The sequence below is a fragment of the Typopeltis vanoorti genome, chromosome 2 (genome assembly GCF_054136105.1).
Source record: "Typopeltis vanoorti isolate ZY-2024b chromosome 2, IOZ_Tvanoo_1.0, whole genome shotgun sequence".
Lineage (NCBI taxonomy): Eukaryota > Metazoa > Arthropoda > Arachnida > Uropygi > Thelyphonidae > Typopeltis > Typopeltis vanoorti.
The window spans coordinates 186497318-186516855 of record NC_143550.1 but is presented as its reverse complement, the minus strand read 5'-3'; the positions used below and the strand labels follow the sequence as shown (position 1 = coordinate 186516855).

Genomic DNA, 19538 nt, shown 5'->3' with positions numbered 1-19538 from the left:
TTCGGCGCAAAAAATGAATTCCGTTTTGTAATTCTTCTTGAATAAAAAAAAAAGCCCCAAACTCTGCAGTCAAATCCAATCTTGCACAGACGCGCTTTCCCTTCTGTCCCCCCCCCCCTTCTGCCACAGAAGTAATCTCCTCCGCCATTTAAATTGAATTTTTCCCTTCAATCTGGTCCTCTTTTTAGGCAGGATGGGGAAAGGAATTGCTTGCTGGGTTTACTTGGAGCAGGAAGATGCCGGAATACCTTGCAGCATCCGTCTGTCTCTAGCGTGCCGCTTCCGAAATGGATGAAATTCTCTGCAGGGGCCCAAGAAAATTCGACAGAAATATTAATGTTCCACGTTTTCCGCTTTTAAAAGTGTCATTTGCCGTTTCCCCCCCCCGCGAATGCTGCCAAACCATTAACCTGTCGTCCGAGTAAAAACACACCGTCGTGACGAACATCCTCAAGCCACCGATTAAGCGATGCAAATCATTCCGATGGTTTAAGTAATACTGACATGTGGAATACAATCGGTTACTCGATTTTGGATTTCAACAAACAAAAATAAATCTTGGAAATGTCAAAAGATATAAAGCAATAAGTTCTTTCTTTCCATTTCTTTTTCTAATTCCATTCTTTCATTTTTCTCACCTTGTAATTCATTCGCATCGCACTATTTGCTGTTCCAGAGACTAATAACAACGGATCGATTAATATCCGCTCTAAACTGCCCTTTCTATTGGATAAAATTAAGCACTCGCCCAAGGAGTGCCTAAATTCGAAATATTGAGTTTAAACTGTTGCCATTTTATTTGATTTTAAAGGTTTCTGTTTTTCGGCTTGGAGGAAATTCTCGTTCTTTTTAATATGCGCGTAGAACAGTCGAAGGAATCCAGGTCGGCCACGAGGAACCGGGAAAAGGCTCCTAGTTTATTTATTCGCTTAGTTATATACAAACGCCCAGAAGTGTTTCCATCCAGGAAAAGGCTGCTGAGGAGAGCAGCTAATCTAGACAAGCTCCATTATTGCAAGAAAAGGAAATCCCCTCAATTAATTTCCTACTGAGTGACCTTCGTCGTCGAGTCCCAGCACTATCTTCCCCTGCTGCCAGCTAACGCGGTAATCTATTCGTCATTCTGAATAATTCCTTCCGACTAACTATGGCCACGGCATTAAAGCGATCGCCGAGGATTACGATAAGACACGATCCCATGCGCCTGACAAAGTGGACGATCCATTGCACGTAAGCGGCAATCGTATTCCTTTCGCAGACAATCACTCTGCGATCACGACGCCCCTTCCCACTGAAAGATGAGCAGTCTCGTCTACAGTGAAGTCTTTTGCGTGCCCCCACCCTGTTTTCCGAGTTTCAACGCCTCATCTTGTTCTTCATGCTGAGAGTGGAGGTCTTCTCTATAAAAGATGTTGCATCTTCAGATGCAGCATTTAATGCCTCCGGTTGGTCTGCAGCGTGTTCGGAAGGAAGTGAAACCGTCGAGTCGAATCTACTTTTAGTGGGTTGAAAACGCTTCTCAGTTTCTCTGACGATGTGCAACCACGTGATTATTCGGAACTTGAACAAAACCCAGTCAAAGTTAAATAAATAAATATTAATAAAATTCAACAACATAACGTAACATAATATGACATACAACGCAGCACGAAGAACGCCATCTGTGGTTAGCATTGTTAAGAATTGATGACGTAGCAAAAGTTTAGGAATGAAAGATCAGAAATGCGTTACGAAATATTCCTTCACCCAAACGGTAAAATAACCAGAAAAGGGTCTTTTCACTGTTTTCTGTAAATAAGTTAAATCAAATGAAGTTTTGTATTTTCGTTATTCTTTCCTCTCAATAACATCTTATTAAATTCTGCATTCAAAATTTTGTTTTAATTTCTAATTCTAATACTTTTTGTGCGCTGAACTCACATAAGATTTCAAGAGGAGCCGTCGGAAGTAAGGCCAAGTTTTTTTTATTATTTCTGTCCGTGAGGAAATCGCATGTTCTAATTACATCGCCGCTGTGTGTGTGTGTTTCCATAGTTACTAATGCAATTGAATATTCCCGCAATACTTGATCTTCATGGCCGAATCTTCCATTGTTAAGCGCGCGGGTAAAGCGGATTACTTGCTGGTGTCGTTCGCATACGCGCGGTGTGCAACACGAGAATATGGGATTTTAATTCCGTGCGAACTTCAATTTGCCAGTTTGATAAAAAGGATTCTGTTTCGAAGAAGTGTTCGAACTAATAAACGCTTCTCAAAACTGCACGGAATATGTGAGAGAAAGAAGGAGAAATGCCTCTTAACAGATAAATTCCGATTCTTTTCCTTGCGCTCGTCAGCGAATACAAAGCGAAACAACTTCTTGTCCCGTTTCTGCAGTTACTTCCTCCAAAACGCAATTAAATTGATTAGGACCACCTTTCATCCGAATTCGGACGACAGCCTGGCCTGAGCTTATGATTCGAAATTTATCCAATAAATTAAATCTCACGAGAAAACCAGTAAAAAAACAACAACTTCTAAATTGAGTTTCTCCATAATTAATTAAAAGAAAAAGAAAAGAAAAACTCTCTCCGCGATGTTTTATAATCTTAATTAATCACGTTAATCCCCACGTCACCTTTCGAGATTTGTCAGAAAGTTTCTCAAATGCAATTTGATGAAAGAAATGTCACTCCGGAAAGTCATTTCGTCATTTTCCCATCGGACAGAATCTTTTTTGCTTTTAACATTACCAAGCAACACCACCAGAAAGAATCCTCAACGGGTGGACCAGGCATTATGACATCCCACAATGTCAAAATTTTGTCCACTCAACAGTTTTTTTTTTTTTTTTTTCATCCTATGGTCCCCACACCTCTTTTGCTGACCTTCTTTCTCCGGTTCTGTCCAAATAACCATCTGAGGTTGTCGCTATCTTGAGAATTGGAGAAATATTAATGCCGACTTCTTTTCTGGCTTTAAATATGCCCTGATTGCCACTCTCTTAATTGTCCTCAAGTCTCTCACATCGCAGCTTTGTTTTTCGACCTCATTCTCCGATCCAAAGCTAAAATTGCTTTGTTTCATTTATGTTTATTCAACTATCAGCCACCCATACCCGTACAGTTTTATTTTTCAGTCTATTATTATAATCCTGTGTGTTCTAGGACCATTTCTATGAGAAAGGAAACCGAGGTTGCCGAAAAGCCAAATACTACCGCATGGGACCAGCAAACTCACCTTCTCCTGAAAGCATTTTCACCTGACGATGCGACTCCTGAAAGAGTGACTGAGGTTGGTAATCAGGCCAAGAGCATCTTTCCATCTAGAGGTGGCGACTTATAACTAAGTCGTTGACATAAAGGAAACAAAAAAGAACTGCGCAAAATATCGGATATGGAATTACGTTCGAAGCAATAAGGTAATTTATACTGACGCTTGGCGTCAGTATAAATTACCTGTTATCTGCGTGTTTTCTCAGGCTGGTTTGGATGTTTTGTTGGATGAAAAATTCGAATTTCCGTTATGGTAAAGCTTGAGATCTCTGCGTGAGACGGCCAACCCACCTTCAGTTGAAAGGTCCCTATAAAAGATCAATGCGCCCTATTAAAATAAGAATACAGAGAGAGAGAGAGAGAGAGAGAGATGGAAGAGGAGACTGCAGACTTTTAGTTTTTCGGTCACACTGTTCTTTAAGAGAAAGGAAGGAAGTATTGCGATGGGATTGTGGGTATTTAGGCCGGTTTGGAATATTCATGTACAGTTTATGTACATAAATACAGTTTATGTATAACATAAATACCTTGGAGGTACAGTTTATGTACCTCCAAGTGACGAAATGGAAAGGCCGAATTTTACAGCCAACAGTTTGAGCAAAAGGTTGCGGTCCCGTGAGTTCTCATCTGTGAGATGCCAATGATTTGAATGCTTTGATTCTTGAGGAAGTTTCCATTGGTGGTGGTGGTTTAGAATTTCATTTCAGTGTTGACTTTCTCTTTGGAGCGTGACGCGAACGAAAGCAAAATTTGCTGTCCTCGAAATGATTTCTGATTCTGAAGGGTTCAGACTTTCAGTCGTAGACTGGAAAGTCACATTTCTTCATTTTGGGTCTGATGAATATTTGCAATTGTTTTTTTCACCTCCTCGGCATCACCGGTGTGTGTGATGGACTTCATCCGCATATAACACGTATTAAGGTAGGTGAGCTTAGGAGGTGATAAAATTAAGTAAGCAGACAGATATATTGCGAGTGGGAAAATAATAACTGATTAATTTCTAAATTACAGAAAGATTTGATTTTACCCAGCGGAAAAGTTCAAGCTCTATTTCGAAACCAACGCATTAAAAGCGTCGAAGATTTCTGATTCCTAAGTTTCGATGTAGCACAAGAATGAAGAGTCGATGAGTGACAATTTTATTTGTCATCAACTGAAGTGTTCTACTAATTGTGCAGTCTTAACTGCATTAAAGTACCGTATTGGTCACCCCCACACATATCCAGCTTGCCCAATCGACTTCAATCCTTTCCACAGTCTTCTATTATTACCTTCCATTATGATAATTGGTATTTGTAATAATAAAAGGGAAATCTCTCAAAACTTAAGAAGTTAGCGTGATGTAAAATCTCGGATAATTCATCCCAGAGATCAAGGTTTCGTATTATATAAGTAGCACTGCTCACACACACACACACACACACACACACACACACACACACACACACACACACACACACACACACACACACACACACACACACACACACACACACACACACACACACACACACACACACCAGATGAATAGGAAATTGTAGTATTGTCTAGATAAAGAGACCTATTATGATGCAAAGGACATTTATATAAATTAGGTGGTAGAATCACTTTCAAGGATGAAATTCATCCTCCACCAAACACGTTCTGATGTCCACATGGATTCCAACCCACAGCCTTATTATGTGGAGAGTGTGGACATGCTAGCGAGGCAGGTTCATATTGGCTAGAGTTTTCGTAATATGCTTTTTTATAAATAACTAAATACATCCCAAGCTGTTAGTGAACAAGACTACACTTTTAAAGAGAGAAAAAAGAAAATAGATGCTGCAACCGATTGGCTCTAAATCCCAGCTGATATTACTGAAGGTGATTTCTACGGTCAATTTTTTTGAGATGTAGTATTCAAAGCTCGAGATTCTTGGAGCGAGCCACGCTTGGTTATAGCAAATCCAACTAACTTGAGAACGGACCCAAGAAAGTTTCTTTCACGGTCTTTATTTGGGCGGCTTACCACAAAGGATGCAAAGGTCATTTCAATAGGACTACACACGTGATTGTTTTTCCCACATTTATTTCACTGATATGGTTCGATTACTTTTTTTATGAATACCATTAATTTCCAATTTTAAGTTTGTAATTAGAATCAGAGAGAAATACGCAGAGAGATTTCTGTTTTCATGTTTAACTCAAAGTTCAAAATATTTCTTTGTTTGGAATATTATAGCGCCTTACAACTGATATCTGTTATTTAACACTGTCCTATGTTGTTTTCGTTATAGCCTTTCGGCTGTTTAGGGACAGCTGTATATACGCCCCATCTAAGGAAATGAGTATGAGCAATGTGGTTTCCCTTTGCCTTCCTTGCCGTACTATCCTATGACTGTACCCTGTGTGTTCACAGGGCCGGTTTGCCTGCTTGGGGGATGAAAACCCCCAGCTAAACTGGGGAGAAAAACCCTGCACTCCACGCCCAAGACCGGCTAACTTGGCTATGGCTGAGGACGATCCTTAAGCTCCTACGTCGTCGACGAGAATCGAACTTAGGACACTCCTTTCCCAGGCGTATGGTTGCGAAGCGCACAGCCACTAGGCTAACCGCGCGGACAATATCCTGTATTTGATTAAAAATATTCGGCACAAGAAAGCGCGATTATCTTATAAAAAGCGCGATGGCCATGCATTACCTCACCAGTAGGTAAGTTTATATGGCGCGTGCCATGTTTAATATTTCGAACGAAGATGGGGTCAGAAAGATGGAGTCAACTGGAAGAACAGCCGAGAGTGAGGAAACCGATGTGTCTTAACCACGAATGAACTAATTTCGCCAAAATTAATTGGAATTCTCAGCACCAAAAAATGCAAAAAAGTGTTTGGCACCAAAAAACGTGGTAAAGCGCGGTCCATCCAGTGGTTGAAAAAAAAAAAAAACGCATAATGAACTCTAAAGTGATGAACGGTGAGGAACGTTAAGAAATAAACGTCGACCATCGAAAGCAAACCAGAGATGGTCGCAACTTAACCAAGAGAAGAAAATATTCCTTTGTGCGAGTGATTTTGAAGAATTTTCCACCAGGAATTCACTTGACGATTCGGAAATACGCCCGCCCGACGGTGGTGTGTTTTGTTTCACGGCATTAGAGGTCGTTGATTCCATCAAGTAACGTTGGCGATTGAGGTGCTGCCTGGTCGTGAAATTCATTACAAGCATAAGAAACAAAAGTGACATCCCCGAAGAGGGAACGCTCCACTCTAGTGAACTGCGTCCAGCCCAGTCCCTTTCTGTTTCTCATCATTTTCCCCTCCAACAATTTCAGCTCAACACGACGAAAACATTCCTCGCACTTTGATTTCCCGCCGGCCTGTTGCTACAGTGAGTAGAGCAACCCACAAATCTCAGTGTCCCCTTGTGGAGCGACCAGCAGATTGTCCTCCCTCCCCATTCCCTCCGCAATGCGTTGTCATCTTCTGGTGTCGTCAGTAAGCGTGTACGGATGTCAGGCGTTGTCCTAACATTAATTATCCATTAAGACGGCGCCAGGACAAGCCATTTAGTATTCCCTCCTGTTAGTGCCTCGCGCTCAACCGCCATCCCTGACTAACGATCTACATTCAGTCGGAAATCCTGAATTCATTCCTTGTTCCGCTTCCCCCTTTCTATTCCGCCGTGACTTCCCCTCGCTCTCGCCCTCGAGAGATAAAAAACGTCCCCCCTTCGCTCCATCCCTTTGTGTCGAGGCGGCAGTACCCTCCGAAAACTGATTGACTCAATTACTACCCAAAACTCCGAAAGCTGTTGGCGGCATTGACGGAGATAGATCGCCCTCCTCTCACGACGCAGCCATCGGTTTAATGAAGCAAGCGACGGCCTATCCAGCCGACAGCGTCTCACTTTAGATAATGCCTCCCTCCGGTGCCTCTTTCCTTTCACGAGAGAGCCCCGCACCCGTTTTAAGTGCTCGAGAAGAGCTTCTCATTAAAAAACTCAACCGCTCTAATTCACAGATCGGACTCCTCGCAGTTTTCAGACCAGAGGTGATCCCCCCTAGTCTAAGGTTTCGAGCGGTGCGATCCCTCTAATGTCCGCAGGTCTGCCTTTTCCTAACTCTAGCAACAAATTACGAGGGTCGTGTAGGCCCTGAAGAGAGATTTTCTAAGATCGCATTTCTGTGCTTCGTGCAACAGAGAACGTATTCTGACATGTACCTGCTCACGTGACCTCAGGATGGGTTCAATAATAGCAGGGTGGTTAACGATGAACGAGTCATCCAACAGACAAGATATTTTAGTGTTGATCATTACATTGTGCTTGTGAGACCCCTACTCCTATTATCGGAGGCTTGAATCTGGCACGTTCTCAGGAGCAAAGTTGAAGGTTAATTCAGCCCTCATTCCATACATTCGTAGTGTAATGCGTTCGTCGGTGAGATTGTAATGCAAAGATTTTTTTAGCAAGTTAATCGAGTTTTATCCAAGATAGCTTCGCGCTGGTCAGTAACTAGGTGATGATACCGGCAGAGCAAATTCTGCTGATGAAAGCGGCATAGCCTTCGTAACAACACTAGGAGTCCATTCTTAGGTAACGGACATTTTTTTAAAGCAACTAACAATTTAAAAAGATAGCGAACCAAAAATGGCAAGACATTCTGCGTTCCACTGGACAATCTCTGCTCGTCTATCAGCTATAAAGGAAGAACATAATATTAAAATTAATATATATATATATATATATATATATATACGCACACACACACGTTTGTATATATCAGTACAAACGTAGCTCCAAAGTTAGATGTAAGCAGGCTAGGTTCTAAAGAAACCTGGAGGTGTTAAAATTTTATTTACAAAGAGAGAGAGAGAGAGAGAGAGAGAGAATGTAATACATTGGCTTTATAAAAGTCTAAAAATTGGAGTGGGGTATGCTGTTTATCCTAAATGCGAGAGACCCCCATCAACGAAGAAATAAGATAAAAAAGGCAGAATAAATTTCGACAGGTACATCGGTTCAGTTGGTCTTCAGCTCGTACGGAAGATGAGTGAGAAAAAAAAACCGAAAATTGAACCTCCTGAGAATTGGTGCACTACAGATATTGCATGCAGTGGTCCACTGTGCCTTCATCTAAAAGGATTTTGGGTGATAAACGGAAGACTAATATTTAATCCTTTTCCAAAGTGAGGTTGCGCTGAACTGAAGAAAAGAGTTTTGATATTCACCATCAACGCCACTCGAAAATCAGATAAACGGATCGAGTTCAAAACCCAGGACTTCTGCAAATGATTTTCAACCAAGTTGCAGAGAAAAAACGTTATTTCATTACATATAACTCAAATGACAAGCTAGAAATTCTGAGCATCACTCTGCGCAACTTGTACAACTTCGTCCTCGCTCTACTCTGCAAATAACTTTTTATTTAATTAATAAAATATTTCAAGATGAGTTCTAACTGCTTAAGTACTACATCTGAAATGAACAGTGATCCGTTGATTTCTAATCCGACCGAAAGAAGTTTTGAATTTAATAATAATAATAAACTCCGTACTTTTTGTCCACAAAAATATCTGTTGAACTTAACATCGCGGCTTAGCTCCGGCGCTATAGAGCTTAGCCGCGATGTCCAGTTCAAAGAAGCAGAACAAGAAGTTCGATAAGATTTATGGCGTTTCTCAATTCAAGTTTCTGTGTTGAGCAACTCTGCACTTTCCTTTTACACGAAACGCTCTCAAGGTTTCGATTTGGCAGTACAGTAGCAGGTAATTTTGTTTCGTTAGTTATATTTCAGTATTAAATGGATCCGAATTAAAGTTGACTTTCGAAAATCTTAAAAGAGCAAATTTCAAGACCAGTTGGGCATCGGGAGAGAAGCGCAGACTCGCGTGCACATGCATTACGAGACGGACAAATTTATCACAAGAGATGGCGATGAAGAGAAGCTTACTACAATATTTTGTTCCCCTTTTTGCATTTGTAATGTCTAAAGGGCAATTCAGCGCACATCATTCTTTGAAGCGAATTAACTTCGCATTTCAGAAAATTTGGCCTGAGAAAATGTGGATCGAATTCGAATTGAAAAGTATTTACAATTTTGCGTTCTAGCCAGAAAATAAAGATGAAGTTTTTTGGATTACTTCAACTGCCTAACTACCTAAGTGCAATAGTTTTTATTCAGTAGTCCATTACGAACGTTGTGGACAGCAAGGAATTTAGGATGTGAAAGATCACGTGGAATTGGGCTTTCCTTCCCTTCCTTCCGCAGAATGATTACTGGAAAAGCTGTGATACAGGATGAACAAATCCCAAGAAAACGCACTTGCCGAGTGAACCAATCCTGTCTTAAAAGTCTTCTCTTCCTAGTTTCTGCGTAAAAGAATTACCACCTAAAATTCCACCAGGAGGACCACAGCGAATGTTTGCATAGAATTTGAATGCTTCGAAGGTCGAACACTGCACCGATTAGTTTTCGCCGACTTCATGATAAGAACCCAACCGACTGACGTATTCGTAGATTCTCAGAGGCAGACAGAAAGTGGAAGAAGAAAAACAGGAAATTCAGAATTTCATTTCTTAAAAGGCCATTCGTTCAAGAGGCACATTGTGTGTTCGATGGCATGTTAGTAATAATCCAAGCTCTTCATTCAACACTATCCCGCACACCCAGTGGGGGTACGTATGAAGAATTTAATGGCTACGGTGATGATGATGTAAGAAATTTACCAGATAGCAGTGGGGAACATCTTTACTCACCCACAGGCAGGTATATGAAACAGGTCGTTTCTTCTCATTGGGTGTGTTGGCCTCTCTCTTCATCTTCATTCCTGTATCTCGTCAATCTAGTGTGACGGTTTCTCGGGGATGGGGAAATAGGGGGAGCTTGTTGTTCAATAAATGAAACTGCGCCTGGATCGCCGTCATCGTCGACCTACAACATCCTTCTGAAGGGTGACGCGACTGCACTCGCACAATACGCGTTGATATTTCCATTCCCCCCTCTCCGCATCGTGTGTGCCGTGTTTCTTCCGGGCGCTATGAAGGGAATATCGCACGATCAGCAATTCGAATAGCGAAGGGCCGAACCTGCTGACAGGGAGGGGAGGGGGGGGGGGGCTTTTGAATGGGCCATAATATGAAGAAGAAGAAAATAACCCGACTCAAGCAGAAATACAGCAGTGAAAGGGACGCGCTTAATAGCGGCAGGCGAGGAGATGCAAAGAGAAATATTTTCTTTTCATGAATGTTGACCGAATGCTGTGGTACACCGAAATAACTTAGAGGGTGTTCCTCGTACGTATTCAAGTTCAGGGAATGAATTCAAGCCCCCACGAGTGAATAATGACAACGAGAGATTGAGGTAATGCTGGTGTGAGAGAGAAGGACATGGATACTGTTCACGGATGGACGAGTTCCTATTGCCCACAGCGCAAGGTAACCTCTTCGGTGTTCTCGGGTGTCGCCGCAAGTACAGAGGACACTTTTGAGTGAAGTGGATTTCATTAGAATTGCAACGCCTCAGGGTGGCACCAGAACAGATCAATCTTCCTCCCTGCTCATGCTACGCCATTTTACGTGCCACTGTGTGAGCGATCTTGTACCCATCCTCTCTTGTACCCATCATTCGTCTATTTTGGAAATGTTTCCTGGATTCGACGGAAGCGGTGGCTGCAATTGTTGAAGCATGTTCGTGACACAAGCGAGTTTTTTCCATAGCAGGTGATTTGCAAGAAACAAGAACCTTTCGATTTCTTTCCTCTCTCTCTCTCTCTCTCTGTGTGTGTGTGTGTGTTTTTCTACTCAGCGTTTCTTAAAGTATTGTGAACCTTTTTCGTAGATGTTTGCACTTCCAAGAATATTTTTAAGATTCCTAAACTTAAATGCCCAGAATCTCCTGCTGTAATCGCATGCTGTTAAATATAATCGTCAACCGGATGTAAAAATCAATAGCAGCGATATCTGGAAAAGTTCCCCATAATGCAAACAGAAACAAAAACGGATTTGATGAGAGCATGTCTCAAAGCACTTTAGTTGATGGATCAAAATTAAGGACCAACGAAGCTCATGCAGGAACCTCTCTCGTCAGTTCACACGAGAGGCAGCAGACAGTATCTTATTATAACTATTATATGCCGCTAACCTTTCCGAAGATGGCCTGTAAATACCAACTGCTCAGAACAGTGTGTGTGTGTGTGTGTGTGTGTGTGTGTGTGTGTGTGTGTGTGTGTGTGTGTGTGTGTGTGTGTGTGTGTGTGTGTGTGTAAAAAATCAAATTTTTGAGGAGACTCTCTCTAACGTCCTCCTTTAGTAGATGGCGTGTTGAAATATCTCTCCACACAAGCGCTCAATTTCTAAAATCTGTTTCTGAATGCTTTAAGAAAAATCTCATTTCAAAATGACGAAGAATTTTCTCGTCAGCTTCTCTTAACAGCAATGTCAGATCTAACCCAGATGCTCTTCAAACAAGCTCTCCAAAAGATTTTCCTTCTTAGGGTGCGGTCTACATTGCGGCATCCTCCAGAAGGGGAGAGCAGCTCATGGAGGCTTTAAAAAGCGATTCTGCTGTAGCATAACAACGTGCTGGATGGGATAAGGGTTGGCTTATCAGTACACCTTGCTCTAGAAACAGAACATGAAACTTTTTCAAGCCGGTTCAGGCTTAAAATAACCAAAATGGTAATTCCACATAGTCGGTGAAATTCATCTCCACCCTCAATCACATCATCGAGCATCAACGACAGCATTAGGAATCAAACTTGGAGCCTGTTAGGGAGCTCCCACTGTGCCAGTCAAACCCGCGAGCAAAGTTGTAGCTCCACTCACTTGACATGAGTATTGCTTAAAGAAAATCAGAGTGCACTTGTAGGAAATGATTACTACCGCAATCAATTCGGTTTCTCCAAGGACGCAACAGCAACTGATACCTTCAAGCCAAAATGCCATTGGAGAAGTCGTAAGGTTGCTTTGAGGGGAAAGTTGCTTTCATCACATCCCTGTCGTATTTAAATCATAACCTGCATTTAATTTCATAAAGAAAAAGAGCTTTCTTAAGATAAGCCAAAATTAAAAAAGTATGCGAAGTTTTTAAGAAGAACATTTTGTCTTTAAGCATTTCTGATACGATACTCAGAGCCACTTCGATAATAAAATAAATCTCACCATCGATTAGGAATAAAATTTCTTTTTTGTTGTTGTTTAATTTATCATATTTGCTGCTCAACGCATGCAGAACCCTAAACTTATCAAAGTTAATCTGGAAAAATCTAAAATTCAAAAAAAGTTATATAAATATTGCCCAGAGATTCAGCGATAGATCCGGTAACAATCCTCCTCCAGTTTATATGGCAATGTTTAATGATTAATTGATAACATGTCAACATATCAATTGATTTCTATTTTCCAACGTCTCCTATCTTGAAGTTCTCCTACCACTCATGATCAATACCTCTTTGTGATACTGGTAGATATCCGCTGCGTATCCTCTCCGATTTACAGTAGCATCTGGGGAATTACCAATATGTCAGTTCGGATAAACAGCAGCCATTGAAATATGATAGCAGCGTCTTTGGTAGGATGGATTTACAATCTGCATACAGCTGATGGCTGGACAGATGTATTGCTCCAAGAGAAGAAGAAGAAAACTTAGTTACTTGGATGCTAGAGAGCTGATGCACGTAATACACTTATGCCAAGAAAGATACGAGGTTACCGTTATATCTACTTAGTAGCGCGTTGAGCCTTCTTTGCCAGAGATAACTGCCGAGACCAAATGAACAGAATAATGTCCCGGAGGTGAGCGACCGACAAGGCAGTAGTGTCGACGGGGATACAACGTGACACATAATTCCACAAATATTCGATAGAATTCAAATCAGGAGAATTAGACTGCCAGGGAAGCAAACCGATTGCTTGGATATGCTCCCCGAACAATGCCTGAACAGTGTGAGTTTTGTGACATGGGCGGAAGAGTCCAGATTCACGGGCCACATTGTGACCGTGTATGGCTATTGATTAGCGATCAAGGTGTTTTAGTGGGATGAAAGGACCCAGCAATGTCCAGGAGAATATCCAGCACCAGGATAACGCCACCAACAGCCTGTTTGTGTATTTGACTGGAAACGGGCTGGGTAGTCAGAATGTTTTAGCTCATAATTAGTTCTTTTATTATAAGTAAGGGAATCTCGCAAAAGTACAAACAGCAGTTTCATTAAAGACCGCAACACTTTGTGAAACTATTTTGGGGAGAGAGATTCGCCGGCTGATGGAAAATCTTGTCTTGTTTACAGTTGAGTACTGTTGACTGAATTTTGTAATCAGAGATGATACTTTCTTTTTGATTTAACCCATTACTTAACTCATTTTGATCGAGTAAAATTTGTGAAAGAAACAACACTTTACAAGGCGTCACATAAAGCAAACTACTGCAAAACAAACTGCGAATGCCCCAACAGATTTTGATCTTCCTGCATCCAGCTGCAGTGTCAACTGACAGCAAATCGTGCATTGTTTTTTATAAGAGTATCTTTTAAGAGTATATAAAGAAGTTGAGTTGGGAAACAGTAAAACATTCGAACACTTGAAGACAGGCTTTAGAAAGCCACTTTGCTATAGAAACGAGTGCAGTTTGTTCCTTCCTCTGCAGCCCATTAGTAACCACAAGGTTTAAAGTTATTTATGACATTGGATGCTGGATGTTGAATGAGTTTCAGAGGCATGCACTATGCCTCTGTTTCTTTCAAGAAACTCTTTAATGCAAAGATGCCGGATTAACAAAACGATATTGTTTTCGGCCATCATATTGTGAAACAAAGCGTTTGTTGTCTTTGAAGTGATGTCAGACAGAGCTTGTCCTGAAACGGAAACGACTGCAAATGCACGGGAAAAAAAATGAAGTCTCTGAAATCTGAACTCAAAAAGAAAGTCTCCGAACGGTTCGACCTCGAACTATTCTAATCTTGTAAAATGCGACAAGAAACATGTACATTCCGATAAGGGTTGAGTGAATGAGTCAGTAGCGTAGCTAGCTGGAGATAGGAATAACTTCTGAAGATGTCGCCGTGAATTATGCAAACACGAAAACCAAAGGAAGTTTTTCTTAACATGCGACGAGAAGGGGATGCGAAAGGCAGCTGATTTCCTTCATTAAAAAGTTGATAAAAATAAATGAAAAACCGAACACGTTAGGTTGATATTATGCAATTTTCGTTCTGGAGAAATATCAGAAGAATATTAAACAGCGTATGATAGAAACAGGTTTTAACGTTATAAATACAGACTTAGAACAACTGCATCCTCCCACCACATCATCACAATCATTTACTCTTTCCTTCCTTTTCTTTCACCTCTTTCATCTCCTAAAACGGACAGTGTCTCCTGATGTAAACTCTACCTGATAGGAGTACCATACCCGATGTATTCTGAGCAGCTAATATGCGCTCTGCTACAACACCTCGGATTCTGTAGATGTGTGTTCAGGGGCCGGTGTGCCTGTTTTCAGGATGATAAATCAGAGAGAACTCTGGTGGAAAAATTCTGCCATTTCATTGAAGCCTGCAAACTTAACTCTAACTGAAAACCCGTGATGAACACGTTATGGAAAGGAGAAACTAAAGTCTTTGTAACTAAAGTGGTTCGTCGAAACCATGTGAGCTACTCGGCTCGCCTTTACTTTTATAAAAAAATGGTTTTAGAAAGAGGTGTGGGGATACAAAGATTTGCAGAAATAACGATCAGCAGCCTCAATCAAAAGGCTGGTCTGCCAGAACGGAAGCTTTCACTCTCCAACCGACTAACAGACAGGATCTTCGAATTCTGGACTGAGCTTCGATGTCGTTAAGTGTTTATGGCCACTAATTGAAAACAATGCACAATATACAGCCCATCTCTGTCAATTCAACCCCGTATTCTCGTGATGTGGTCTGTTTCCACAAAATCGAGAGAAGGTCAAGAGGTCTTTGTGATTTAAGAGTTTGGAGTATGGTAAATGAAGCAGATGAATGTCACTAATGCACTGACCGAGACAGAGAAATCATCCTCATTGGCATGAATGCATTCGTTCTCTCATTCTATCCAAAATCCCCATCCACTTTCCAAGCCCTGGTTCAACGGAACATATATGAAAGCAGTCGAAGGAAAAACTGCTTACCGCAAGTGGCTTGCATCAAGAACCTAAGGGTTATGCTCAGCCTATGAGAAGCACGCAATACATGTAAATCACTATCAGCAAATCCAAATCCAATTTCATAGCCAATTTCAGCCACTATCGGAAAACTTGTCTCTTGTCCAAACGGCAGCCGTGCCTTCTGGTCCCTCGCAGGAGCCGTCAGACGCAACTTCTGCTTACCTGCACTCCCATCTCTCTCCCATCCAGGTGGCACCACTGTTACAGCACCCAAAGAAAAAACTGTCCTCCTAGCATTACTTGTTTCCTCTAACTCCTTCATAGATGTAAATCACCTCCTTCCATGCCAGCACCATATTCCTCCTGTGGCCTTTCAGAAGAAAGATATAAGAAGAAGAAGAAGAAGATTATTAAATAACCTGAACACTACAAAGTTGTCTGATCCCAACGGCATCTCCCATCGGCTACTCAAACGTTGTGCTTCGGAGCTAACATCTGACCTCTATCGAGCTTTGTCACCAATGCAGGAGTACTTCAGTGCTCTGTTCTCTCATTCACCTACCCTCTTTCTCTTATACATAAATGATCAACTCAATCAATGCAAATCATATCCATAGCTTTGTCGATGATGGCACTCTCCACTTATCCTACTCTTTTGATAGACCATGTAGTTCGCAGACACCCGTTACATCAAGATCATCTAAAACCAGTGCATTAAACAATCTCCATACCATCCTTCAGCGGGACATTCTTTTCTGTTCAAGAAGCTCTCTTACTCCCATCAATCTGCTAACCCTACATAAATTCAAAATCAGCCCATCTTTAGCATACTGTGCACACATTTTGGGTGGTGAGCCTAAACCTCCTTAAAAGTTCTTAATAGATGATCTTCCCCATACAAGCTCACTTCAACTTCTACCTCCCAGATGCAATGTTTCAGCTGCGTTTTCTACATGTACTTCCATAGTCACTGCTCCTCCAGTGAATTGGCAAACATCATTCTTCCACTTGCTGTTAAACCTGTAAAAGTAAGATCACCTGCTGTTCAACATCCCGTTATAGGACAATTTCAAACTCATCGAACTTGCTTCTCCTCTTCCTCATTTATTCCATCTACCTCTATCCTCTGGGAAAGCTTTCCTACTAATGATGTGTTTCCCAACAATTTCGACCTACAGCTCTTTAAGAAGAATCTCAATCGATTTATTCTTTCTCAACCCTCATTTACACCTGACACACGACACTATATGTGATAAATATTGAAAAAAAAAACAGTAGCGGAGGCAATTTATGTTACCCACTGCGTGAAATCACTGTCCTACTTATTAGACACCTGAAATCTTGAAAAATATTCTTTGGCCTCTAGAATAGGAGAAAAAAAATTATTAAACCCATACTCCATCCAGTGTGCTAAATGTTCAAGAGGTTTATATTTTGCTTTGGGGAACAGAATATATACATATCAAGCACACAAATATCAATCTGTTAAACCAACCTAGGAGGTGCTACTTTACGAAGTAGCAACTTGCATCTAAGAAGATCTGATAATATATATATATATATGAGAGAAAAATATATCTATATCCCCCCCAAAAAATATATATATATACACAAAAAAAAGTTTATATACACAAAAGGAAAAAAACAGAGTGACGTATAAAAGCATAACCAACAGTCAAATATACATAAAGATAATTTATGAGACGACTTGAAACTACATCAGAGTTATTTAAGAATATTATATCTTATATCCTAAATTGAGATTTTTATAGTGATGTATTATTTATTTTACAACTACTTTGAAGAACAAAATAGTCCAATCTCGAATATTCTTGGGAGACAATTTGTGTGCATTCAAGAGTTGCTTTTACTTCATTAAAATTGCTAAGAACATTAAAGGATTACAAAATATCAGAGGAGGAGGGCACAATACTCAAATTTGGAAGGCTCTGACACGCATACTATGTGATCATAAATGCCAAGAGAAACACCATCGAAAAATGTAAACTGCCTTCGTGTTTCTTCACGCACGATATACTTGATGTGGGCAGGGCAGAGTCAAGTCATTTAGGATTGCACTTATACAAAGCTCGATAGATAAGGACCTCTGTCATAATTAAACTGGATCTCTCACTATCCTCTAACACATCAGAACCAGGAAGCACTTACTGGATATTCAATAATACCATTCTCCAGTATTCGGAATAGGTACTAAAGGTTCAGGCTGTAATAACTAATCTAACTATATTAAAAGAAACGACAGAATGAATGAACGCATGGTATCCTAAATTGAGATCACAGCACAAAAACATTCACACAAATCATCAGAAAGGTCAACGCAGGTACACGAACATCAGACAATTCAAGAAGCAGCTACAACACATCCCTGAAGCGGCCCATTCATGTATTCATGTTAATCATCCCTCCAAGTTACACAAGCACAAACAGATTGGTCTACTTAGATAACGCACACAAATATGTTAAACCAACCTAGGAGGTACTACTTTACCAAGTAGCAACTTGCATCTCAGACGATCTGATAGCGGTGTTACTGAAGTTCCAAACAAAATCAACGCAGAAATAGTGAAATATTACAAGACAACATTCACTTCCATAGGGACCTCTGCTGAACCCATTCATGATATCTTCAGAGTCTCTTCTACAGCAAGAAATAGCAAACATAAATAGCCTTAAAAAGCTATATCACCTTGGAAAACTAAAACCAGCCTGCAAATCTTTACCCAAGAACAAATCGCCAGGTTTAAATGGACCCACATAGTTCTTCCAAGCTTTCTTTGATCATTCTGGACGACGACTATTCAAAATTCCGCTTGAAGCTTACTTCAATGGGCTTCCACAATCCGTCACAACCTCAGAAATTCGCCGCATCCTTGAAAGGAAAGATCACACAGACCTTCGAAGCTGACACCCAATCTCACTCCTTAAGATGAGTGCCAAATTGTTTTCAAAATAATTGCAAATCGAATGAAGCCCACGCTGCCTAATATTATTGGACGCTATATCTATTCAGTACTAGTAAGACAATTATACGATAACCTACACTTAATCAAAGACCTCATCATCTGGACACAATCATCAAACACGCGACAAAAAACCAAACACTAATCGCCCTTCATCAAGAAAAATCCTTTGACAGAATGCAGCATAAATACCTTTTCGATCCGATATGGACGTCTCATCATCCAAACAGTTCATCTACTATACTGGGAATCACTTTTCTGCCTAAAAAAGAAAATAAACAACCATCTCAACTGCACATTACCTTACTCTCAAGTAATAAATAAAGAATGTCCGATCTCTGAACATCTTGAACCATTCTTGAAAATATTGCATAACTCCTGCTCTCTAAACGAACCCAAACACTGAATTTGAAGATTAGTCATAATAGTCATACACAATGAAGACGAAATGACAGCAATCCACGCAGCACATTGACTATATGCATAAGCCTCTGTAAAATTAAACTCAGAGAAAACCACTGGTTTGTGAGTAGACAAGTGGAAGCGCAGAACTCGCTCTCTTATCCGATGCAACTGGTCAAGGGAATCTGTCTTGGCAACATCCAACTCCATAGCACTCACAACTGGTCACAGCTACACATCCTTTTCAAACAGTATTGGGTAGACAAGTGGAATCACAGAACTGGCTATCATATCGGATGCAACTGGTGAATCGAATCTATTGGACATCTATCTCGGCATCAGCCAAGTCTATAGCACTCACAACTGGTCACAGCTATGCATCCGTTTCGAACAGGTGTTAAGCAATAACATACGAGCAACGTCTTCACTCAAGGGGATAGTTATAATCAACCAGATGGTTGGAAGTATGCTCTGGCACACCTTTCAATCACTTACCACCAAAGAAGACTTTCTCCATCAGATTCAAAAGCCTATCACACGTTTCGTTTGGGATCAAACCAAGTGGACAACCCATGAAACACTATACTAGCCACTGGTTCAACAACGGAAGCCACGGCCTAGTCTCCCTTGAAAACAAAATCACATATTTAAGGATTACGTTGCTCCTGAAGTCACTTATCAAATCGGCCAATCCTTTCTATTTCCCAAATGGAACCGGAAAGGATTTAAATTCCAAGATACCTCCTATCCCGTAATCTGAATTGAAAACATTCAACAGCCTCTCGATGAAAACCCAA

General features: G+C 40.8%; 1 protein-coding gene across 1 annotated transcript in view; it reads right to left on the bottom strand.

Moving 5' to 3' along the window:
* Positions 1–15680, bottom strand: part of LOC150109738 (glutamate-gated chloride channel-like) — a 224971-nt gene extending 209291 nt beyond the window's left edge. The window contains exon 1 of the mRNA XM_090403167.1: positions 15444–15680. Within this exon, the coding sequence (XP_090259293.1) occupies positions 15444–15680 (237 nt within the window). The remainder of the gene's footprint in view (positions 1–15443) is intronic.
* Positions 15681–19538: the final 3858 nt, after the last annotated feature.